The sequence below is a fragment of the Colossoma macropomum genome, unplaced genomic scaffold (assembly GCF_904425465.1).
Source record: "Colossoma macropomum unplaced genomic scaffold, Colossoma_macropomum, whole genome shotgun sequence".
Lineage (NCBI taxonomy): Eukaryota > Metazoa > Chordata > Actinopteri > Characiformes > Serrasalmidae > Colossoma > Colossoma macropomum.
Window position 1 is genome coordinate 5,846,908 of NW_023494799.1, and position 25,762 is coordinate 5,872,669.

The window sequence follows — 25,762 nt, forward strand, 5'->3', positions numbered from 1 at the left end:
GAACTAAGCTGTGAAAACAGCCCGGTTTGATTTCATTGTTTGTGATGTCATGATTATTATGCTATTGTTACTGTGTTTGGTACATAAACTCACACAAATGTCATAAGTGCAATGGAAGACAAATGAAGGACATGGGTCCTTTAAGTATTTAAAAAAGTTAACTGTGCACTGCAGCTTCACACTGAGCCAGATGTACACTGCACGTCCTAACAGATTTTGCAAACGGGAGGCATTACACACTTTCTCGTCACTAGGGAGCAAAAAGAGGACACATTTAATACATTTCTGCTATGAATAATCACTCAAAACCCCCAATTCCCAAACTTATAAAAACAAAGCAAAATTGGACCGGCTGTACAAACACAAGAAGTGTACTAAAAACACAAACTGGGGATAAAGATGTGGTTAAGAAACAGATACTGTTCATTTTCTAAGTGAAAATAAATGAACACATCCTCTACAGAGAACACACTTAAATATAGCATTTTTCTGCCAATTTTAGTGCACAATTTCTGCTCATGTGCTGAATTTAACATTTTTAAAATTACATAAAAATATATGCAATGTGTCATAATCTGTGTATGGGCCACATTTTCCCTCGATAAGTAAAACTCAGCAAATAAACAGTCATGGGCTGGAGGTTAGGGAACCAGCCTTGTGACCGGAAGGTTGCTGGTTTGATCCCCTGAGCTTACAGTAAGTGACTGAAGTGCCCTTGAGCAAGGCACCTAACCCCCAACTGCTCCTCGGGTGCTGTGGATAGGCCTGCCCACCGCAAATGTGCTCACTGCCCCCTAGTGTGTGTGTGTGTTCACTAGTGTGTATGTGGGTGTTTCACTGCACGGATGGGTTAAAATTTCCCCATTGTGGGACTAATAGGGGTAACCTAACTTTAAATGTGCAATACTGTGCATTAAAATGTGTTCACTTATTTTCACAAATAAAAAATAACAATGTATTAGACTTTGACTGGTCATGTCCAACATTTTTTGCGAACAACTGCATCATTTTATTCCTCTAGTTTATATTCTAAAGCAACATGCTCTAGTCTGCCCCTACAGACTTTAGCACCAAACATGATATTCTAAGGATGTTTCATATTAAAGCTGGAATTAAACTTTGCAGTAAATCTCCAGAGGCATGGTGGACAGTCCTGTTCTAAAAATCCTATGTGCATGACGGTAATCTAGCCTTATCTAACAGTCATTCGTGAACACATTATCACTCACTACCAGCAGTGGACGCTGGCAAAAGATAAAAAAATCTCGATGCCCTTTTACTTCAAAACAGTAACAAATATGATGGAGGAGAGTTAAACCAGGATTCAGCTTCCAAGTATTGACCCGACCCTTACAAACACACCTGCAGGAGATGGAGCAGCCTCCCACCAGCAGCCGTCTCTCCATCATCCTCACAGTCCTGAAGGAACGTGTTTTTGTCTTCGCAGTATATCCTATTGGAAACAGGATGAGAGAGAAGGGAGTCATCAGTCTAGCTTTGCTTTTGCTTTATTTATTACTATCCCTATGAGGGCCAATTAGTTTCACCTTCTGTTCTGACCACAGGCTTGTAATGATAACAACAACTGCTTTCATAAAGGGATTTAATGGATCTGCCACACTAGAAAACTGTAGCCTTCTGTAGTTTTAGATCAAATAATGGCTTTTTTTCAACTTTGTTCCTTTAAGGTTCTCAACAACAAGAACTGATGACACTTTGTTTCATATAGTGTAATATAGGAAATACAGTGCACAGTCTCAATGGGGAATTACTGGGTAATTACCAGCGTTACTATAGTTCAGAACTTTTAATCAGTTTTAAGCTAGAACTGTGAAATGTGTTCTTACTGCATTCATTCATGGTTTGGTCCCCATAAGAATGAATGGAGGAATATGAAGCATCCTGAAAATGAGTCATTCCACTTTTATAATACATTGTGTTCATAACTAAAATGTTTCTGAAGACTCCTCTTATGCTAACATCATACAAATATGCTACCAGCACCTTAGCAATCACCTGGGATACCACAGCAATGGCCTAGCAACACCATAGCATCCACTTGGAATCGCAACGGTATAGCAACACCTTAGCAACCAGCTGGGACATCATAGCAATGGCCTAGCAACGCTTTAGCAACCACCAGTGACATTATAGCAATGGCCTAGCAACACCTTAGCAACCACCTGGGATAGCATAGCAATGATCTAGCAACACCTTAGCAACCACCTGGGCCATCATAGCAATGGCGTAGCAACACCTAAGCAACCACCTGGGATAGAATAGCAATGGCCTAGGAACACTTTAGAAACCACCAGGGACATCATAGCAATGGCCTAGCAACACCTTAGCAACCACCTGGGATAGCATAGCAATGGTCCAGCAACACCTTGGCAACCACCTGGGCCATCATAGCAATGGCGTAGCAACACCTTAGCAACCACCTGGGACATCATAGCAATGGCCTAGCAACACCTTAGCAACCACCTGGGATAGCATAGCGATGGTCCAGCAACACCTTGGCGACAGGTTCGGTGGTCTACCAGGTCTTCCAGGTGGTTGTTTGGAGTCCCATTTTCTCTGTATCTTCTAATAATTTTTTAACTGCAATTTTGGAAACTCTTTTCCTTCCTTACACCAGTGGATTATCTTATATCTAATCTCCTAGATGATAAACACATTTGATTGAAGCAAACCCAATGCATCAATTGTCCAAGTGATCAAATGAAGAAACACTCATTAACCCTTTAAATGCCCAGGATTCACCAGCGGATTTCTGACCACTCTTCCATCCTCACTTCTATAACTCGTATAACTCAGCCACTTTGCTATGTTTTCTATGTAGTTAGTGAATAATAAGCCTTAGGATGTAACAAGCCTCTGAATTTGAGTAGTTAACAAAAGATTTAGAATAACTTATGGCTCAGAATGAAGAGGAGAACCATTAGCGCCTGAACCATCTAAACTTTAGCTCTGCAAAGAAAAACATCAGCAGCAGAGTTTTCAGCCATCTCCAGCAGTGCTGTTCTGAGGATGAATTTGGAGGATTAAGTGGCCAGAGGGCAGTGGCAGGACTCCATCAGCTATTCGGCACAACATAATGAGGATGTATAAACATTCTGAATGTCAATATCACCTGTAGGTTAATCTCCCCAGATGACAGCTGCCTCTTGTCTACAGTATATCATTAGCTTTCTACTCAAAGACCCCCCAAGAGCTGCTTACGAACACACACACACCTACCCACCCACACACACACTCACCTCACACACACACACACACACACACCTGTCAACATAATCCTCACAATCTCATCCTATGTCCTGAACTCTATGTACAGTCATATCAAATTTGGGCACCTCTGGTCAAATTCTAAGTTTTATTGATGAAGTGAAAATAAGTTAACACATCCTCCACAGTGAACACACTTTTGCACATTTTAATGCCAAAAATTTTATTAATTTGCTGAATTGAACATACTGGGGGAAAATAAAACATAAAATGCAGCCTGTGCAAAAGCTATTGCACATTTTATACTTCACGTTTAATTTTTTCCAACAGGTTAAAATCAGCAAATACATAGAAAAGGTGAGCTTCTCTGTAGATGATTCACAGTTTCAACCTTTTTCTTTTGTTGCTGTCATTGTTTTTCTTTTCTTGCTGTCTTTTGCTCAGTCAGACGATACAGTTGATTCATTTGTCCTAAATACTGCTGTGCAGTATAAGCACGCAGATTGCTTTAAAGGGCCTATATTCTACATTTTGCCATTTTTTTGTGTGGGTTGTAGAAAAATAATTCATTTTCACATGACTATACTCAAGCCTCTCTCTATCCTTTACACTGGAGCAGGCTGTTTTTGTTACTTTATGCAAAAGCAGTCCTCCTTATACCTTCAGCATGAACAGGTGAGGCTAAACCCCTGCGGGTTGAAAAGATGGAAATATGCTGTTTTTCGTGACATCACCAAAACAGTGAATTCAAAACAGGCTTAGTCTCCATATGTGGACTCAATCGACTGGAGAGTTAGTGGAACATTTTGAAAACATTTGCTAATGTTTACATACGACATCAAACTCATTTCAAAAATGTTAAACTGGTTTTCCACGATATGCGCCCTTTAACCCCCTAAAATCCCAGGCTTATTACACACTAAGCCTTATTATTCAGTAACTACAGGGACTTCAATGCAAACTGGTTGAGCTATTCTTAGGTTACAGACGTGTGTAATAAAACTTTGGGCCATGGCTATTTAAGGGGTTTTGTACTGACACTCCTGAGTGCCATGATACTGATTTTTACAGCATGTCTGCACACGAAATGCACATCGTCAATCTAGATTTGAGTTCTTAATGCGTGAAATTATTCAGGAGAAGGTTTTGCTGTTATATGTACAGCATTAAACCCTATTACAGTAAATGGTCACACTTTATTTGGATGGTCCCCTATGGATGATCTAAATCATTAACAATCTGGTGATACTCAGTTGATTATCAACAGCATTATGGTTAGGGTTAGTTCACGAGTAGGTTTAGGTTTGCCTTAAGGTTAGGGTTAGATTTAGGTTTAGTGTTGGACATTGTGTTCGACACTCAGTGTCAATTGCATTTAATAGATATTTAGTTGAATGTTACTTAAAGATATATTGAGCATCTACAGTGGACCATCCAAATAAAGTGTTATGCAGTAAATAAGTAATAGAGTAATAGAGTAGTACATCCCTACTGTAAAATTAGTGAAAATCAGAACAAGAACTACAATGTGTGTCTAGTGACGAGCTGCAAACTTCCATAGATGCTGGCCGATTTTGCTTACCATCTGTTTTGAGTAGCCTTTTTAAATGTCAGCGAGAAAATCGAAACTCTAGGGCCTCATTTATAAAACATACCTGAATGTCATTCTAAATTTATTCTAAGTTCTCAGCACTTGCGTATGACTGACTTATAAAAATCAGGCACGGAGAGAAAGTTCTCAGGCTGTGTTGGGGTTGGAGCCAAAATTTAAGGCCCAATTAAAGCTCTAGTTTTGCTTATTGGAAAATTTATAAAGACAACTAATATATGCATACACCGATCAGGCATAACATTATGACCTTATGTCCTTGTTTCTATGCTCATTGTCCATTTTATCAGCTCCACTTACTATATAGGTGCACTTTGTAGTTCTACAGTTACAGACTGTAGTCCATCTGTTTCTCTGCATACTTTGTTAGCCCCCTTTTACCCTGTTCTACAGTGGTCAGGACCCCCATGGACCCTCACAGAGCAGGTACTATTTGGGTGGTGGATCATTCTCAGCGCTGCAGGAACACTGACATGGTGGTGGTGTGTTAGTGTGTGTTGTGCTGGTACAAGCGGATCAGACACAGCAGTGCTGCTGGAGTTTTTAAAAACTGTGTCCACTCACTGTCCACTCTATTAGACACTCCTACCTTGTCAGTCCACCTTGTAGATGTAAAGTCAGAGACGATAGCTCATCTGCTGCTGCACAGTTTGTGTTGGTCATCCTCTAGTCCTTCATCAGTGGTCACAGGACGCTGTGGCTGGATATTTTTTGGTTGGTGGACTATTCTCAGTCCAGCAGTGACACTGAGGTGTTTAAAAACTCCAGCAGCACTGCTGTGTCTGATCCACTCAGACCAGTGCAACACACACTAACCCACCACCCAAACTTTACCTGCTCTGTGAGGGTCCATTGGGGGTCCTGACCACTGAAGAACAGGGTAAAAGGGGGCTAACAAAGTATGCAGAGAAACAGATGGACTACAGTCTGTAACTGTAGAACTACAAAGTGCACCTATATAGTAAGTGGAGCTGATAAAATGGACAATGAGCGTAGAAACAAGGAGGTGGTCATAATGTTATGCCTGATCTGTGTATATTTTATAGGTCCTCCATCATCATTCAGCCCTAATACACACATATGCACACATACACATTCGGTCTCACATTTTCAATGCTAATTTTCCCTCATGTACAGACATCCTGGCTGCCTGTCCATGCATTCACATGCTGATAATTACATTGCTGTGCATACCTGTACGCGTAGATGTTGTGAGTGGCACTCGCAATTTTCTTATTTTCATATAGTTTGTCTATCACCCTCTGAACCTGCAACACAAACAGCAGAAGACATGTCGGATAAATCACAAGTCACAGGCATTTCTCAAACGTGTGAATTTCATTCAAGCGAAAAAGGATTTAAAACTCATTCACGTCTCGGCCAAGTTATGGAAAATGAAACACTTCGAAGTATCACCTTTTCTGGCCACTACGCCATCTACGCACACACGAACGGCTGTTTTCTGAAGCACAGTGAAGGAATGATGGGGCCGTGTGCATGTGCGCGAGTGTTAATAGCCTGCGTCTCGAAAAAACGTAATGAAGTCTATGTTTATGCACCGTAATGAAGCTAATGAAAGAAGCTGATCCTAAAGTAAGGATGGGCCGCAGCAGAAATTATTGCCATGCCCGCACCAATTTCCTCTCTTGTCACAGCAGGTCCGACTATAATGAGAATAACAAATGAGGGTAAAGGTATTGCTTTCAGTATACAATACATCTTAGAATAGATCAATATGACACTGCAGTCCTGAACAAAGCCTCCTCTTGAATGGGATGTATTAAAACACTTGTAGCTTGTGGCATTGAATCAATACTGCAGAGATATCCAAAGGTTAGAATGACTCATACAGAAGAATACAGAGTAGTGTTGGATACTTCAAAACTTTCTATTACATGTTTAAATAGGCATTCCTGCAAATTTGGGGGGAGGTGGGGAGGCAAAGGGGGGGCTTGGCTCTATCACATTCATCAAAAGATCATTTTTGTGGGACAGCAGGAAAAATCTGCATTTGCTTCATCTTTTTAATGTAACCAGATTTTTGATTTAGTAGCACTCATGCAAGAACAGGTTCTCACCTGAGTAGCCTTCCACTTCAACAGCTTACTGAGTAAATATAAACGTGGGGAGTTCTTTCAATAAGGCCTGCCACTGGCCTCGAACGCTACCATTTTTACAGAGCACGACATAAAAATGAGCCTTTTGGTGCGTCGTGCATGTTACAGGAAGCCTCACTAACCTGTCTAGCTGTCCAGTCTCATGATTTAGTTAAGAACTGCTGGTTTATAATAAGGCCCAAATTTGCCTTTGCTGTGCTCTCACAGCAGTGAACGAAAATCTGGCAACACTTTACTTGAAGGGTGTCTACATAACACATTCGTAACATCTTACATAAACACTTCATAACATGTTAATGGATGTTTAAATCAGCATTTGTAAAGCATACATGTTTTTACATGATATTAATGTGTACTACTATGTCATTTTACTGAGAGACATTTTTCAAAATAATAGTCCTAATTTGTTAATTTGAAAAAATACATTATTTTCAGTGAAACACCTCATTTTATGACCTCATTTTGCCCCTTTGCTCATTAAGTGCTCTTACATTTCGCCTATACTTTCAACTTCTTTTTAATTATTTGTTTCTTCTTAAGCGTTTGTATTTTGCACTTTGTTATTCTTTCTCCTTTTTTACTGTCTTCTTTAAATTTTTGTTGTGCTGAAGGGTTAATTCAACAGTCTATACATTGTTGAGAGAAACATTATTTATCTTCAGTTTAACTGTCTTGTGTTTAAATGCTAGCACTGTGTATTTAATTTTGGTGATGTTCTTTCTTGCTTATGGTATTGGAGAAGGCATAAGTACAATTGTGCACTGGTCATGCCATTTAATTGGCACTCTTAGAGGCTAAACGTTGCACTGTTATCCCAAAGATTGATAAATTCTGTTTTGCCTTTACCTCAAAAGTGATGGAAGTTGGAATCAGACTGTAAAGCATGTTATAAGAATATTTAAATCGCAATGCAAAGTCGTTTACTTATTTTCATGTGGCTGTCCAGCATCTACAGGGAACGGATGAGTATTATGGCCTGTAACATTTCTACACGCAACGAGCCCCAACACCATACTAGGATTCGGCCAAATGATTATTCATAGCATATTTATGAGTAATTTACTGTCCATGTACTGTAGTAAAGTGACATGCAAAGCAACAAATGTTTGAGAAAAAACAAATAGTTGAAAAGAAGTTAAAAGTATAAGTGAAAAGTGCCAAAGCACTTAATGACCAAGGGCATTTTTATTTTGGCTGTCCAGAAATGAAGTGTTTTACTAAAAACAATGCAGTTTTTAAAAATAAAAAATGAGGACTTTTATGTTGAAAAATATCTATCAGAAACATGACATAGTAATCCATATTAAAATAACATAAAACAGGTATGCTTTATAAATGTTAATTTTAAACATTCATCAACGTTATGAAACGTTTATGTAAGATGTTATGAATGTGTTATGTAGACACCCTTCAAGTAAAGCGTTACCGAAAATCTCAGTGGTTAAAAAGTTATTAATGGACCCCCCAAACATGGAAATCACATTCGATAAATCAAAAGACAATTTAATCGCTATTATTACTTCATTTGATGCTCTCTGTTTTAAGGTATGCTAATTTGCACTAGATGGGTAAAATATTTAACATTGGAAAAGTTTTGTATTAATGAAAAACACTGAATTCTAAGATTGAAAAAGTTAATTGGCTCCCGAGTGGCCCAACTTTCTTAGTGTTGGCTCTATTGTCTGGAGATTGAGAGTTGGATCCCAGCTGTGCAAAACTGAGGCCTCCTTAATTCCTCCAGCCTAGGAGCCAGAAATCAACTGAATTTCACCATCGTTAAGAATGAATCCACTCATGAAATGTGCTCGAAGGAAAGGAGGAGAGACGAGGAGAGCGAGGAAACGTGAGCACATCCCACACACGAGCCTTTTTGTTGTAGCATGTGACATACATTACTGTGCAAAAGTCAGAGACCACCCTCTGACTGATTTAATTTCTGTCACAACGGATATTAAGTACGTTTCTCATTTTCAGCATCAGAAATAAGCAGAGAACATATGTTTCAACAGAAAATTAAACAGAAGCCTCAATAGCAAAATATAGTATTTAGTGCGTCCACTCTTTACCTTTATTACAGCTTCCAATCTACAGGCATATTTTTCAGTCTTAGAAGTTGGTTGCATTTTCTGCTTCCCATGATCCAAATACTCCTAACCTGGATGTCTGGACTCTGGAGTGGTCAGTTAATTGTTCTGAGAACACCAGCAACTACTCCTTTTCTCATTGAGGGCTTCTTGACAGCTATACACCCTTTCAGACTCCTAGCATTGAGTGGAGTTTCTCCTCTCTCTTAAGGATGAAAGCTTTAAGTGCTGTTTATCTGATGGGGACAGTTTTGGTGGTCTATCAGGTCTTGAATCATTTCTTGAACTTGATTCTTTTCACCTTTGACTTTCCTCTGCCTTATTCAAGTGGATTATTGTGTATGTAATCTCCGCAGAAATGTCTCCAGAAAAATGAGGAACTTCTACTTAAAGGCTGTTTTGACTGGACAGCGTGTAAAGGGTGGTCTCCCACTTTTGCACAGTACTGTAGTTCTATGGTACCTACAGTACTGCATGACCTCCATCATGTGTGATTATAGTTAATGAAGAGGTACTGCAAAAGGATGAAAGTTAATTACATCGTTGATGTGACAATTTCAATAAAGAACGCTCATGTTAATAACAGGATGTGTGTTTAATATTGGCAGATCCTTTAACAGGCCAGTAACAGGTGCAGATGAAGGTGGTGATGGAGTGAAAGACATCTTTTAAGTCAACTCGCTTGGTGTCGATTCCTCCAGAATATGCTTGCATCTTTTCCTCGCATCCTCAGAGGGAGGAGCTAAAGCACGAGGAAAAAAGGCAACAAAGGGAAACGAGGACGCTCAGCTAAAGATGTGAGAAGCACCCCAAGAAAGCATAATTGCCATCTCTCTCTCTGGGTGGATATGATGGACCTTCCCTTCACTCAGCGTGACGCGAGCCAACATGGGCATCTGTCAGCTGACGCAGCGATGCATTAGCATTCTAGTCCAAGTGTTGAAGCACCCAATGATGATGCATTAGCAGCAGTCTGAAAACTGGAGTCGTCAAGTTTGTGAATGAACTTTGAAGTTGGCTTGATAAAGCCGTTGCTATAGAACCTCAAACGGTTGCTAAAGTGTTTCCAGGCTGTTGCTATGGCATTCCAGGTGGCTGCTAAAGTGCTGCTAGGCCATTGCTATGGTATCCCTGGTGGTTGCTATGATGCTGCTAGACTATTGCCATGTTATCCAAAGTAGATGTGAAGGTGTAGCCAAGCCATTGCTAAGGTGTTTCAGGTGGTTGCTTACATGTGCATAATGTCTGTGTTCCAATTCAGAGGCTGCATTTGAAAGCCGACTGCATCACGGTGGCGCGACTAGGCTGTCCCATTCAGAAGGCTCCTGCAGCAGCTGCCAAGAAATGTGTCCTTCTTTTCCATGGCAACAAAGGATCCAACAGGTGGATCCTTTGCCAGCCAACATATCCCAAGGCTGATTGTGTGCCGGCGAGGATTCGAGAACATGGCGGCATCAGAGGAGCGAATGGCAGCTGAGGAGACACTTTAAATGCGGTACATTTTAAATGTAAGTATTGGGCTTAAACTGAGTCGAATGGCCAACGATGCAAATGTTAAAATAAAGCCAATGTGGTCTGAAGCAAAACTTAAGCTAACATCTCCTGCTCTGATAAATAAAAAAATAAACTATGATCAAAGTTTCTGGCTCCATCTTTAAAGAACTTTAAAAGATCTTGACAGGAGCGGCGTTTATGATGCAGCAGTAAGGGCGGGGACAGTGGTGCTGTGGAGCAAACAGGAAATCCGCTGTAGAGCAGACCGTCTCATTTTGGTTCAGCCTTCGCGTGTCTACACAGCCTTCGTTGGACACGTCTTAGTGGGCCGCGCCCTTTGAAGTATGCAGCCCCTGACACACCTTATGTGTGAGAGGTGTTTGTGACATCATTACTGATTTAGATTTAAACTTTCTCAGCATTCGACCGTTTTCTTTACAGGTGTTTAAATGAATGCTAGGAAAACACTGAGCTACAGTCGTGGGCTGGAGTTTAGGGCACCAGCCTTGTGACCAGAAGATCGCCGGGTTCGATCCCCTGAGTCGACAGTATGTGACTAAAATGCCCTTGAGCAAGGCGCCTAACCCCCAACTGCTCCCCGGGCCCTGTGGCTAGGACTGCCCACCGCTCCGGGCAAGTGTGCTCACTGCCCCCTAGTGTGTGTTCACTAGTGTGTATGTGGTGTTTCCCTGCACAGATGGGTTAGATTGCGGAGGTGAAATTTCCAACAAATTATATATTTTCATTGGGTGTTCAAACGATGATGAGTATTTTTAATTCTCTGCCAAAGTGTAGTATCATCTCTCAAGCAATGATACTACACTTGGTATCAATATCAAGTCAATTTTCTAGTAGTGCAATAATCGTACAACAGAGTGTACTTTACCTCGGCTAAATTTGGAGTGACTACTTGAACAACATGTCTATGCATGTTTTAATCTAAGCTTTATTGGCATACCGTACATGAGTTTGCCTCAATCAAACATCTGTTGCTCGCGAACAGCAGCCTCACCAGAAAGGAGTCAGGACTTACCTGCGAGATTAAAGACTTAAATCAGTAATGTTCGGTAATCAGTAATGCGTTGGGATTGAGGTGTGATATCTGGAGCTGGCAGCTGTGACAGCTGTGAGAGTGTGACTTCTGAGTGAGAAATAAAGTGAGAATCCGCTTCACGCTCAAGCTTGAGCAGCTTGCTTTAAAGATCACTACAGATAGGCTGCAGATCCAATTTCTTGAACCCTCTAGGCAGCAGGTCGGCCTACTGCTACCACGTAGCGGCTGCCAGTCTATTAGCATTTTTCACAGTGCGAGACCGACCGGTCATCTTTCCTGCTGTGGACCCAACATGCAGCTTTTCATGTCATCTTCTGATGATTTTTAAAAAAATAAACGTTCATCAGTTTCATTCACATTTGTCTAATTTTTAATTATATGCTTGTATGTGAAATGCAATGTCAAAACACAGAGAGAACAAAATGGAATAAAGATGAATAGCATTTTTGGCCAAATGTAGACAGATTACATAAGCTCACACATTTTCCTGTTCTCTGTGTTCTTCCTCTAGGAAACAGGCAATGTTAACACCTCAAACTCTCATTTTATCATTCAATTATTATTCATTTTTATTCACTATGCATTTAGCTTTACTCATTATGACCTGTACTGTTATGTAATTGGAGGTCTGTCATGTGAAAACCGGTTGCAGAAGCTGTAATAATGCACAATTAAAATTAAGAACTTGTTATGCAAGTTATGGATCAAGACGATAATCATGGTTTATTGATTTCTATAGATTCTAGGTAGCATCAGAGCTAATAAGAGTTCAACAAATCACTAATATTTCAAGACATGCTCCATATTCTAAAGTGGAATTTTTGTCATCACAACTAAAAAGTGCTATAAAGATCATTATGTGTGCAAGCTGAGACCATTATAAGTTCAGATCAACATTTTAATAACCAAATGTGCATAAATAATCTCTTACACTGAAGAGTAAACTTAATCCCTGACCAATCCGTAAAGTAATAAACTCCAGAAGTCACTTGACGCTAAGTAGCACCTACAGGAATTAAATGTTGCCAATTATATTCTAATAAGACTGAATTTAGATGATTACTTCATGCTCAGTAATTTGCATAACAAGGTCTTAAACTGTTTCTTGTGCATTGTTACAAGTAACATTGTAATGATTAGTAACTTTCACATAACAGACCTCCAATTATGCAATAATACAGGTCATAACAGACTCACTCTGATCTTACTGTGACTTCAATCTGGCAAATTTAAACCTGCACATATAGACTGACACTTTGTACATCTATCTATATCTTGTAAAATCTGGAATATGTATTAATACTCTATCCCCTGTGTACCCTGCATCTCATTTATCTACTTCATACTCAATGATTGCATATATGGAAATGTGTACAACTGTACATATCATAGCTTTTATTTCATAACCTAAAAACTGTACATTGGTAATGGTGCAATACTGGTGTCTATTAATGTGTATATTTAGAGTCTAATGTGTATATTTTTTATATACTTTCGATATGTTTTTGTCTGAGTACTACAAGGGGGCTACGCACCTAAAATTTTCACCTGGGTAAATGTGATGTGACAATAAACATGTTTTGATTGATTTTAATGTGTAAAGCTTATTGCATAGTAAATAAAGTATTTAAGTCTCTAATTACTCCTACTAACAACTAAGTCTCTAAATCTTTACTAAACAAAGAACAAGATGTTAATAGTAAGTGCCCCTTACACAATGTCACTGGACAGCTCAACATGCTTGGAGGAGAACGCTAATGGCTAAATCTGTCAGTTAAAAGATGCTTGTGTTGGTTAGTATCATAAATAATTAATATTACTATGCAACTTATGTAGGTTGTGTGGTTACAAGCTTATTTTTTTTAGTTTTGTATTGGAGCTGCAAGGCTAATGTAGCTTACAAGTAACGGAAGCTTATTAGTTAGCTTATTAGCTCACTTGCTTCAAACTGTGTTAACTAATCTATTTAGACTTGATTATGTGGTTTCTGTTTTCTTTAAACATGACAAATGTATACTGCATGGCTAAAAACAGCAGTAGCATCTTCTGGACGCCTGCACTTTTGTCCAAATTCCATACAGTCCAAGGATGTCTTGGCTGGCTGGCTACATTTAGGGGAAAGGGGTAAATTGTGTAAATATAATTTGATGACTTTAATGCAGATCCATATCGTACAGCTATTGACAGTCTTGGGCCCAAACCCATTTCACTCCTACCACTTAGCCTTTACCCCTCCTATCTGTACGTTAGGGGTTGGGTGTCCCATTTTTTGTTGAGATAGAGGGGTAGGGTGAAGTGTTAGGGCTACATGGCCCTCCAAATGGAGTTTTTTCAGAGGCACACTTCAAACAGAGTGATATGAGGAAAAAAAAGAAAAAAGAGCAAGATGGCTGAGCAAGCGACCAAAGAAATCCACAAATGTGAGAATTTTCTCCATTAAAAAATTACAAGAACCATTGTATTGTCTTAGTTTAATGTTGTTTTAATGTATTAAGATCCTTTTCTTCATAACAAGCATAAACATTCGCTAACAACCCCTTCCACCTTAAATAGTGCAGCAGTTCTGACACCTGAAACACCAGAATGTAAATACTGCACCATTTAAGGTGGAACAGGAAAATTCGAACAAGAAAGCTGGTGAATAGCTGCCTTCAGCTTCATATCACTGAAGAATTAGGGGAGGGTGATAATAAATAATTGTTGCATCCCCCCTTTGAAGGCATATTATTCCCTAAATGTAACTAAAGCCCAGCAGTGAGGAGCTGAACTTTACCCTCCTCTGCTGTCACTGCAGACTGGCAGGGTCGCATACAGAGCAGCGCTGGTAGCTGTTAATGAAGTAATGCTCTTTTTATTTGAGGGTCGCATTTCATAGGGAAGATTTCAGCCACTACCCCTTGTAACTGAGTTCCAAAAGGGAAGATGACACTCAAACAAGGCACAGGGGTAAAAATAAGAAATGGGATTGGACCTTGATTACTTTAATGCAGATCCATATCATACACTTAAAAATAATGGTTCTTCAAGGGTTCTTTAGTAAAGAAAATGGTTATATATAGCATCAAAAAAGGTTCTTTTATTGTTAAGATGTCAAGCTTGTAACAATAGAGGAACCCTTTTCAAAAAGGTTCTATATAGAACCATATACAGCATGTTCACCATCACTCTGAAGAACCATTTCACGATGCAAAGAACCCTTTAATCATGCAAAGGCTTTTTTGAGTGTTCATGGTTCTATATAGAACTATTTTCTTTACCAAAAAACCCATGAAGAACCATCCATCTTTTTTAAGTGTGTATAGGTGTTGACAGTCTTGGTGTGCTAGTAGTTTCATTCTTTCAGTGTGAGTAATTCCATCTTAATGGGTTATGTGTCTTCCTTTGCCAATTCCAAATCCAAACACTGTTGCTTGTAATGGAAATAAACCTGGAAACAGGCCACCAGCATGATGGGCTCCAAATCTTCAGCCTGGTGCTGGTTCTGGATGGGAAAGCAACACAAATAACGCATCCGCTAATCTCACACTCAGTGACCTTGGCTGAGTAACTCTGGCAAGATAGGTTGTTTTCGCGGATGCAGAGTTTTCCTTTTTTTCACTTCCGCTTCACTTCAGTGACATAGTGACACTTTAGTATACATGGTGACAACTTGAATAACCAACTATTAAGATTCAAAAGCATAACATGAGAACATATTTAAAGTGTAATTATATACAGCTCTTTATGCTGAGAGCCATCAGAGCGATGGATAACTACAGCGCCAAAACCACTCCAACACTTGAAAGAGAAATTGTAACCTTGAGACTGGCCTGCATTTATATCAAATGAAAGCTTCAAGCACTGATTTTTAAAGACATTAAACTATACATACCAAATTACAGGCTGCAAAACCCTCAATCTGTGTCACTGTTCTTTTTTATTACAGTAAATATCTGTCATCTTTTATGAACGCAAGAGGATTATTTTCTCTAAAACCAGAGAGCGATTTCACTACAGATGAAACATTTTTTATTCAAAATCCTCAGCTAATATTGGATTAACAAAAAGTACGCTCATCAGCCAGACATATTCAAATTCAGCTTGTTATACTTTCTATTAGCAGAAAAGCTGAGCTCAAATACGTTGTGCTTATAAATCAAAGCTTTTTTTTTTTTTTACAGGTTTCCACAGCCACATGTCGGGCGGGTAACATCCTAAAATGGGCTAGAAACAAACAGCCCACTTTACTAAGTGTTCACTTTTAGCTCTCGTACATACACTTAGATTACCATTATCATGAGCACATACAGTACTGTGCAAAAGTCAGAGCACCCTAGATTTATTTAATTTCCAGTCAAAACGGCCAATAAGTACAAGTTATTCATTTTCATTTTCCAAAACTAGAGTTCAAAAGCTACAGAGAAAATAAGAAAATAAGAGTCCTCACAGCTGTGCAAGACTTGGTAGAGACCAAAACTGTCCCCATCAGATAAACAGCTCATAAAGCTTTCATCTTTGAGAGAGAGGAGAAAATCAAGTGGCTTCACTGCATTTTCTGTTTCTCACAATCCCAGATGATCCACAGTCTTCCCTTCCCTATGCGTTGTGAGTTCACGGCTCTTTTACTGTCCTGTTGCGGCTCCACAGCAGAATTAGACTGTTAGGTAAAAATAAAATAATCCTCCTTTGCAGTAAAATAAAGCTCTGCTGGTCGTTCAACACAGTTTTAACAATAAATGGTCTTAAACTCTGGAGTTAAGTAGCCTATAACTGCTAATTCACCCTTTAACCCTGAAGGGTGGCGCGCAGACTGCTGGTCACTACAGCAATGCAGACGACAATCTTGCCTAGCTAGTACCAAATGGAAAGGCAAAGAGAAGGATTTAAGACCAACATTGATGCTTTGGAGACAAATGGACTTATTTGCATTTATAATCCCTCCAGCTGGTTTCCTGATATGTTGAATCTGCAACGAGAAACTGTCTAAAAACATTAAAAAGTTGTGAACCTGAAGTCAGCACCTCCTTCGCCAGCCTCTTGTTTGAATTTTACCGTTTCACCTTAACAGGTGCAGCAGTTACATTCTGGTGCCTCAGGGACCATTTAAGGTGGAACAGGAAAATTGAAGATGGTGAATGGGAAGCTGACTTTGGCCTCATTAAAGGTTTCCTGCCGGAGATGTGAGAAAAGCAGCTATAGCTGAGCTGAAGCTTAAAGCAGAGTAAAGTAAGTCTGTGATTTACTTTATATATTTTTTAGCCTGTACCAGTACATCAGCACATACTGAGACATATTTACAGCCAACATAGTGAAACAGACATAAATTCCGTGGCTCCCAAGGTGGTTTGATTTTTGTTGAAAAGACAAAATGGCTCTTCTTAACATTTGGGTTGCGCCCCCTGGGTTGGAGCAAAAATGTGAACCATCTTGGGGAGCCCTGAGGAATGAGTTGGTAACTACTGTCCACCAAAATTGGACATCTCAGGTGTGGAGTATGGTTTTATGGACTCTGTGTTTGGGACTGCTTGGCTCCTATGTGGAGGGGTGAAAAAAGTAGTTACTATTTGCAAATCAAACAAAGAAGCTGCTGGTTTTCTCCAAACAATGGACTGACCACCCCAGAGTCTAGACCTCAACATCACTGAGTGGAATGGAAGAATGGAAGCTGTAATAAAGAGTGGGCACAGCAAATACACAAAAATATATTTTTTAGGCTTCTTTGAGTTTCCTGCTTTTCTTCCTGGCATGAAAAATGAATAACTTGTACTAAATGGCCATTCTGACCAGAAATTGAATAAAGGGTGGTCCCTGACTTTTGCACAGTACTGTATGTATGAACACATACATAACAAATAGGGTGATTTCTGTTACAGCCATATAATAATCCAGGTTTGAGGTGTAACCCAACTGGCAGAGCTTTCTAGACTTCTAGTGGAGTACAGCTGGGACAGGACTGCAGTGCTGACCGCCTACACAGAGGAAGAGAAACAGCTCCAACAAAGCTTCACCCAGAGGCAGCCTGGCAAAGCACACTAACAACTGTCTGTATCCCTAATGGTCTTATTCCTTTACTCTGGTCCATAAGATCAGCCAGTATATGTGCTGAATATAAATTACATATCCTTTCATCCTCAGCAGAGGATACAGAGAATTCAGCTCCAAGGCTGGTCAGAAACAAGACATTTTAGCCTTTAGGATGAGCCTTTGTCCTCACAGTACTATGGAAGTGACTATGAGAACAGTGTGTTATGTATTCATTCACTAAAGCAATAAGGCTTCAGGGAGGACCTCATTTCAGCTTCTGACTCTCATAACTACATAACTGATAGATTAGTTTTGTAGTAGTTACAAATTATTTATAGTAGTTATTTATTACTAAGTCTTAAGATTATTGTCTGAATAATAAGCTTTGTGTGATAAAAGGATGATGTGATTTAATATAAATGATATCAGGCATAACATTATGACCACCTCCTCGTTTCTACACTCATTGTCCATTTTATCAGCTCCACTTACTATATAGGTGCACTTTGTAGTTCTACAGCTACAAACTGTAGTCCATCTGTTTCTCTGCATACTTTGTTAGCCCCCTTTTACCCTGTTCTTCAGCAGTCAGGACCCCCATGGACCCTCACAGAGCAGGTACTATTTGGGTGGTGGATCATTCTCAGCACTGCAGTAACACTGATGTGGTGGTGGTGTGTTAGTGTGTGTTGTGCTGGTACGAGTGGATCAGACACAGCAGTGCTGCTGGAGTTTTTAAACACTGTGTCCACTCACTGTCCACTCTATTAGACACTCCTACCTTGTCAGTCCACCTTGTAGATGTAAAGTCAGAGACGATAGCTCAGCTGCTGCTGCACAGTTTGTGTTGGTCATCCTCTAGTCCTTCATCAGTGGTCACAGGACGCTGCCCACAGGACACTGTTGGCTGGATATTTTTGGTTGGTGGACTATTCTCAGTCCAGCAGTGACACTGAGATGTTTAAAAACTCCAGCAGCACTGCTGTGTCTGATCCACTCGTACCAGTGCAACACAGACCACCATGTCAGTGTTACTGCAGTGCTGAGAATGATCCACCACCCAAATAATACCTGCTCTGTGAGGGTCCATGGGGGTCCTGACCACTGAAGAACAGGGCAAAAGGGGGCTAACAAAGTATGCAGAGAAACAGATGGACTACAGTCTGTAACTGTAGAACTACAAAGTGCTCCTATATAGTAAGTGGAGCTGATAAAATGGACAATGAGCGTAGAAACAAGGAGGTGGTTATAATGTTATGCCTGATCGATATATATATATATAAATATATATATATATATATATACATATATATACATATATATATATATATACACACACACACTGAAGTTGTAAGGAGTGTTTCAGCCCAGATCGCTTCTTGAATGAGGCACAATGCAGGGCAGCCAATTAGAATAGAGGTCACTTACATATATCAGTCTTACAGGCACAGTAACAAAACAGCCTGTTTTATTCTAAGGGATAAATAGACGGAAAATGGTTATGTAAAAATGAAATGGAGAATAATACAATAAAAAAAAATAGGATACCGGCCCTTTAAATTCTTTTTAAATGTTCACATTTCCAAGATATGGGCCAGGGAAACACCTCTCTTGAAATGGTCAATGGTACTTGTGAACAGCAAATGCAATGATGCATGAAGTGACTGCCTCTCCAATAAAGCAGTTAAGTGAACAGACAATCCACTTGGCAGCTCTTTAAAGGAAGCGTTTTTCAACCTAACCTCTCTCTACTGCATCTAAAGCATACGGTCAGTTACCACAGACAACACATTTCCAGAAGCAACCGCCCATTGGCTTCTATTGTAATTGTGCTCAGTGGTAATCGACCGTATGATACAGAGCTCAGGTTGAAAAATGCTGGACTATTTCTTTAAGAAAAGAAAAGACCTTCCAGGCTTGTTAACTCAAATATCTCCAGCTACTGCTGAAAGCAATAAATATGAGAGACCCTGTGGCCAGATTCAGTTGCTTATACACTCAGGGCAGCGCACGGTGTCTGCCTCTCCCTGTCAAACGAGCGAGCGAGAAAGAAGTATTGATATTTCACTCGAGTGAAGATGTTGCGTGATCCTCAGAGACAGAGAAAAGAAGGCTAAACACAGGCTCCAACCAGCGAAACAGCCGTGATCTGCTGGGCAGGTGTGAATGAGTCATCTGAGCTCGCCGGGGAAGGGAGTAGTGACAGCTGTGAGGCTCTTTGTGCTGTGGCAGGGGAGTGTGTGTGTGCGGGGGCTTTGAAAGCCAGAGATTCCGAAAGTGACAAGTTGAACCAGTTCAGAAATTATGAATATGCACTTGAGAGCGATTCGAGAGGCATTTCTAAAAACAGGAATCAACCTGTCAAATCGCTTTTTTGACAAGGTATAAGGGCGAGGCACTTTTATTGGTGAGGACAAGGTGTGTGAAATATGCCTTCGAGACACTGAGAGCTGTTCTTTTAGATATATACACATTAAGCCTCGGCAGTCAACAGGGACTCGCCACTGATGTAAAAGCTTTTAAGTCTACAAAGTTGCTTTATCCAGTGGTGCTCAATCCCAGCCTTGGGGATTCATTGTACTGCACATGTGAGTGGTTTCCTTATTCTAAAACATCTGCAACTCATCAGGTAACTATCAAGGCCTTTATGAGCTGAGTTAGGTGTTTTACAGCGAGGACAATCTTGAAATTGCACAGTGCTTTGGGGACTGAGTACGACGGGCTAAATCACTGTGTGTAACTGCCAACTGACAGTCCTTTAAATCCTTTATGGGTCACTTGTCATATAGCTAAATAGCTATCTTGTTGGATCTGTCTGTCTGGCTGGCTAGCTGTATAACTATTTATATATCTAGCTGTACAAGAAAGAAAATGAAAGATAATTAATCCCAAAGAAAGTTATTTCTCTACAGCAACAATAGAATGTATTATAGGGTAAAAATAGATACGCAGTTGGCTGGCTTTCTTCACATTTTAGTAGCTATCTATTTGGACAGATAGACAGACAGACAGAAACTTGAATAATTCCAAAATAAATTGTTTGATTACAGTAGCAACAATAAAGAATGTGAAAAATGTCATTAGGGAGAAAAACTGTAGAATTTTATAGAAGACTTGCACTAGACTTATTCCATATTATCTGCCACATTCTGATCCCAAGCTAAGTCATTCAATAAATTCTGACATATGGTACTAATAGATATGTGCATCCTGACTAATTCATATGTAAAATATAGCTTTTAACAATAAATGGTCTTAAACGCTGGAGTTCATGTATAACTGCTTATTCACCCTTTAACCCTAAAGGTTGGCATGCAGACTGCAGGTCACATAGCAACGCAGATAACAATCTCACCTAGCTAGTAGCTATGAAAAGGCAAAGAGAGAGATTTAAGACAAACATTGATAATTTGGACACAAATTATTTGCGCTTATAATCACTCCAGCTGTCAAACACTAAAATGTTGCGAAACTGAAGTCAGTTTCTTGCTCGCCAGCTTCTTGTTCGAATTTTCACATTCCACCTTAAATGGTGCAACAGTTGGCTACACAGCTAGCTACATTCTGTCACCTCAGGCACCATTTAAGGTGGAACGGGAAAATTCGAACAAGAAGACACTTTACAAGAAACTATTTGACTTCTGCAAAAAAGTTTCCGGTCAGAGATGCGAGAAAAGCAGCTATAGCTGAACTAAAGCTTAAAGCAGAGCAAAGCAAGTCTGCATTTTCATTTATATTATATTTTTAGGATATCAGCACATACTGAGACATATTTACTGCCAAGATGGTGAAATGTTACTTCAATAAAATGGACATGAAATGTTGTGGCTCTCAAGGTAGTTAGACAAATTGGCTCTTCTTGACATTTGGGTTGCCGACCCCTGGTCATGCTGGTTGACCAGCATACCAACATCAAAACGCAACATTTGCTGGTTTTGGTTTTGATTGGTATTCCTACTTCCATTGCTGCTGCTGACCAGCATAGCAGCATCCAAAATGCAACATATGCTGGTTTTGGTGGTGACCAGCCATGCTGGTCCATGCAGTTTTTCTAGCAGGGATGTCTTATTGTTCAAAATCAGACCACGAAAATCTGCTAACTGCCTTTTCTGTTGAAAAATAAGCTCAGACCAGCAGGCATTCCATGCTGGTCTAAGCTGATGTAGTGCAGGTCTGGTGCTGGTTTAGCTGGTCACCTAGCATGGTCATGCTTATTGACCAGCATACCAGCATCCAAAACACTACATATGCTGGTTTTGCTGGTAAACAACAATGCTGGTCTATACCGTTTTTTGTAGCTGGGCTTGAGTGATGGAGGCTGCCTTGAATTAATTCAACGCTAATGCTAACCAGTGCAGTGGTAGATGAGGATGATTCATCTTTTTTCAGTTTTTTTCTGGTCAGAGGATGATGTGATAACACATTTGTCGAGGTAACATGGAGAACCTGTTTTCACTGTAGTGAGTTCTAGCTAATGGCAGCTAGTTAGCCTAGTTGGAGCAGCACTACCACTGCCATATTGGTCTCAGTCATAAAGCATTCATGACAACATGCTCATGTTAAGGTACTCATTCATCTAATTAACATAATATGATTACTAAATATTAAACAGGAGCAAAAGTGTCACACTTCACAGCTCACTTAACAACATTTCAGAGAATTGTTAGCCTGTATGTTAGCCTAGACCAGCAACCTGCGGCTCTTTTACTGCCCTGTTGCGGCTCCACAGCAGAATTACATTTTTAGGTAAAAATAAAATAATCCTCCTTTGCAGTAAAATAAAGCTCTGCTGATCGTTCAACACAGTTCAAACAATAAATAGTCTTAAACGTTGGAGTTACTGTATTTTTAATCTTTAACCCTGAAGTTTGGTGCACAGACTGCTGGTCACCATAGCAATGCAGACAACCTTGCCTAGCTAGTAGCTAACGAAACGGCCAAGAGAGAGATTTAAGATAATTTGAAGACGAATGAACTTATTTGCATTTATAAGCACTCAGTTGGTTTCCTGATACGTTTCAACGAGAAACTGTCACTAAAACACTAAAAAGTCACAAAGCTTAAGTCAGCTTCTGGTTCGAATTTTCCCGTTCCACCTTAAATGGTGAAGCAGTACAGCGCCTCAGGCACCATTTAAGGTGGAACGGGAAAATTCGTTCAAAAAGCCGGCGAATGAGAAGCGACTTCATCCTCGTAAAAAAAAATAAGGCTGACAGACATTTTACAAGAAACTGTTCTACTTTTGGAAAAGTTTTCTGCCAGAGATGCGAGAAAAGCGGCTGTAGCTGAGCTAAAGCTTAAAGCAGAGCGAAGTAAGTCTGCATTTCATGTTATATATTACATTAGTAATCCTATACTAGCACATCAGCACATACTGAGACATGTATTTTTTTTTGCTGAAAGAACAAAATGGCTCTTCTTAACATTTGGGCAGCGACCCCTGGCCTAGACTTTAATTCATAAGACTGTGTGACGCCTTTCATGACAACTGACCTAAACCTATATAGACATTTTTAAAGGCTTGCTCCAGCCCCAGTTATCACTTAAATGACATACAAATTCACAAAAGCAGCTTTTATGACCACTGATGCTTATTGGAATAAGCCTTTTAAAAAGTCTATGTAGAATTTATTGTTATGAAAGGCTTATGAAGGTGTCATGTAGCCTTACCCATCAATAACATGTGATTGTGATTTCAGTACTCAAGCACCACCTGACATCATTAGACAAGCACTAGAGTACACATGCCTTCTAGATAACACTTGCTATCAGAGTAAAGTAAATGTAACATACCTGTTTAGGTGTCACTACGGGGGCTAAATGAGGCTGGAAGGTACTGCGTCTGTCTGTGATGGCTTCGCCATGTTTAATCGGCGGTAACTCCTCATCTGAAACGATGCCAAACACACCACGTTTTCTCTAATGGTCCACAACATAACGAGCTGGGAGATCACGAGGCAGACAAGAACATTCTGCCTCAATCCGGGGGGCTTTGCCAAGGAATGTAATTTAGCCTAAATTTTCTGAAGCCGCGTCATGCAAATTTTAATCGGATTACACTTGATGAGATGACAAGGCTGGAAATTAAAAAAGAAATGGAGAAAACTAATTTAACTAAATATTACTTGCCTGCCGATGAGCTGGAGAACAGGTGTGCCTGCTCTGTGTTGAGCTTAAGAGCGCTGTAGTCTGGGATATTGCCTTCATCCCAGTCTTCATCCTCTTCCTCAGTTGTCACTGCTCTTCCCGTTTCTGGTCCTTCCACTAACAAAAACAACATCACAAACAGAACATAAGATGTATATAATAACAAACATCATGAGCCATAAAAAAGCCAGAATCACCTGAAGTGGACATAGAATGCAGGACGTTATCTTTTCCTGTCAGGCAAAAATTAGTCTTCTTTTATATACAGTGATGACAAGGTGAGATTCTTCCTAGGGTCTTCTTAAAGCCCGTGATTGGCCGAGTACAATAATTGGTTACAATCACGAGAAAATGGCAAGAGGCAGAAAAGGTCAGAGACCTGTTCCTGTTGAGCCTGCCGGACTGATTTGAATATTCTGCCATCAACAGACCCACACTAATCAGACAAAATACGCCACTCTTGACTCCATGCTTGGAACAGAACTTGGCTTCTGCCCTTATTTAAAAGAAGAAAAAGAATGAAAATCACCTAATATTAATCTTTAATAACCAATTTTAAGGCCGGCAGGGCCCAAGGGTCAAGTTTTTACAATTGAATGTCGAAAATGATCAAAATCTGTGCATATAGAAACTGTGACCATGCAAATAGAACCGGGACGACAAGTGATGTATGAGAGAAAAACGCTCAAGTTAAACACTACTTTCATATAAATATAGATTTAATCACATAAATTGGGCCAGAGCAAACCAATTTCAGCAGTTAATCATGGGTTGTCAGATCCATGCTTTAGTAACCCCTGACCATCTCCCCGTTCCCTCCTAACCTCGCCCACTCCTGCCAGCACTTCATTTGAATATTCATGGCCTTACTGAAACTCCCTTTTGATCTCTTGGAAGAGGCTGTGCGAAATGGCCTGCTGTTACCGGCATCTCATTAGTATAATGACTGCAAAAACAGCCCTGATTTTTACTCTATGGAAAAGGATGCCACTTTTCATGACACTGTAATGTCACGCTTGTGTTCTTATCAGAGTGCAGAAAAAATTAAAAACCATACTTAGATTTTTAAATTACAGTTGTACATTTAGATACAACTCCATTTCCAAAAAGTTGGGACAGTGTGTAAAATGTAAATAAAAACAAAATGCAATGATGCGCAAATCATTTAAACCCTATATTTCATTTAAAAAATAGTACAAAGACAACATATCAAATGTTGAAACTGAGAAATTTTATTGTTTTTTTGAGAAATATACGCCCATTTTGAATTTGATGCCAACAACACGTTCCAAAAATGTTGGGACGGGGGCAACAAAATGTGGTAAAGTTGTATAAAGCTAAAAAACACCTGGTGGTTAATTGGCGACAGGTCAGTAACATGATTGGGTATAAAAGAGCATCTCAGAGAGGCTGAGTCTTTCAGAAGTAAAGATGATGAGGGGTTCACTACTCTGTGAAAGACTGCACGAGCAAATAGTGCAACAATTCAAGAATAACGTTTTTCAACATAAAATAGCAAAGAGCTTCTGCTTTTCATCATCTACGGTACATAATATCAATAAAACATTCAGAGAATCTGGAGAAATCTCTGTATGAAAGGGACAAGACCAAAAAACTGTTTCTGCTGGCCGTGATCTTTGAGCCCTAAGGCGGCACTGCATTAAAAACAGACATGATTCTGTAGAGGAAATCACTGTGTGAGCTCAGAAAACTTCTGAAAAACACAGTCTGTGAAAACAGTTCGTCGCTGCATCCACAAATGCAAGTTAAAACTCTAAAATGCAAAGAAGAAACCAAATATAAACAGGATCCAGAAGTGCTGCCACCTTCTCTGGGCCTTATTTAAAATGGACTGCAGGGAAGTGGAAAAGTGTCCTGTGGTCCGACGAAACAACATTTGAAATTCTTTTTGGAAATCATGGACACTGTGTCCCCTGGGCTAAAGACCACTCAGCTTGTTATCAGTGCACAGTTCAAAAGCCAGTATTCATGATGGTATAGGGGTGCATTAGTACACATGGCATGG

At 39.8% G+C, this 25,762-nt stretch overlaps 1 protein-coding gene across 2 annotated transcripts in view; it reads right to left on the minus strand.

The window, feature by feature from the left end:
• Positions 1 to 25,762, minus strand: part of impact (impact RWD domain protein) — a 62,171-nt gene that overhangs the window by 15,091 nt on the left and 21,318 nt on the right. The window contains exons 6-9 of one of the 2 annotated variants that reach the window (XM_036586878.1): positions 23,719 to 23,853; positions 23,383 to 23,477; positions 6,032 to 6,105; positions 1,363 to 1,453 (exon numbers count right to left, since the gene is read on the minus strand). In XM_036586878.1, the coding sequence (XP_036442771.1) occupies positions 1,363 to 1,453; positions 6,032 to 6,105; positions 23,383 to 23,477; positions 23,719 to 23,853 (395 nt within the window). The remainder of the gene's footprint in view (positions 1 to 1,362; positions 1,454 to 6,031; positions 6,106 to 23,382; positions 23,478 to 23,718; positions 23,854 to 25,762) is intronic. The other variant, XM_036586879.1, reaches the window with a different exon arrangement.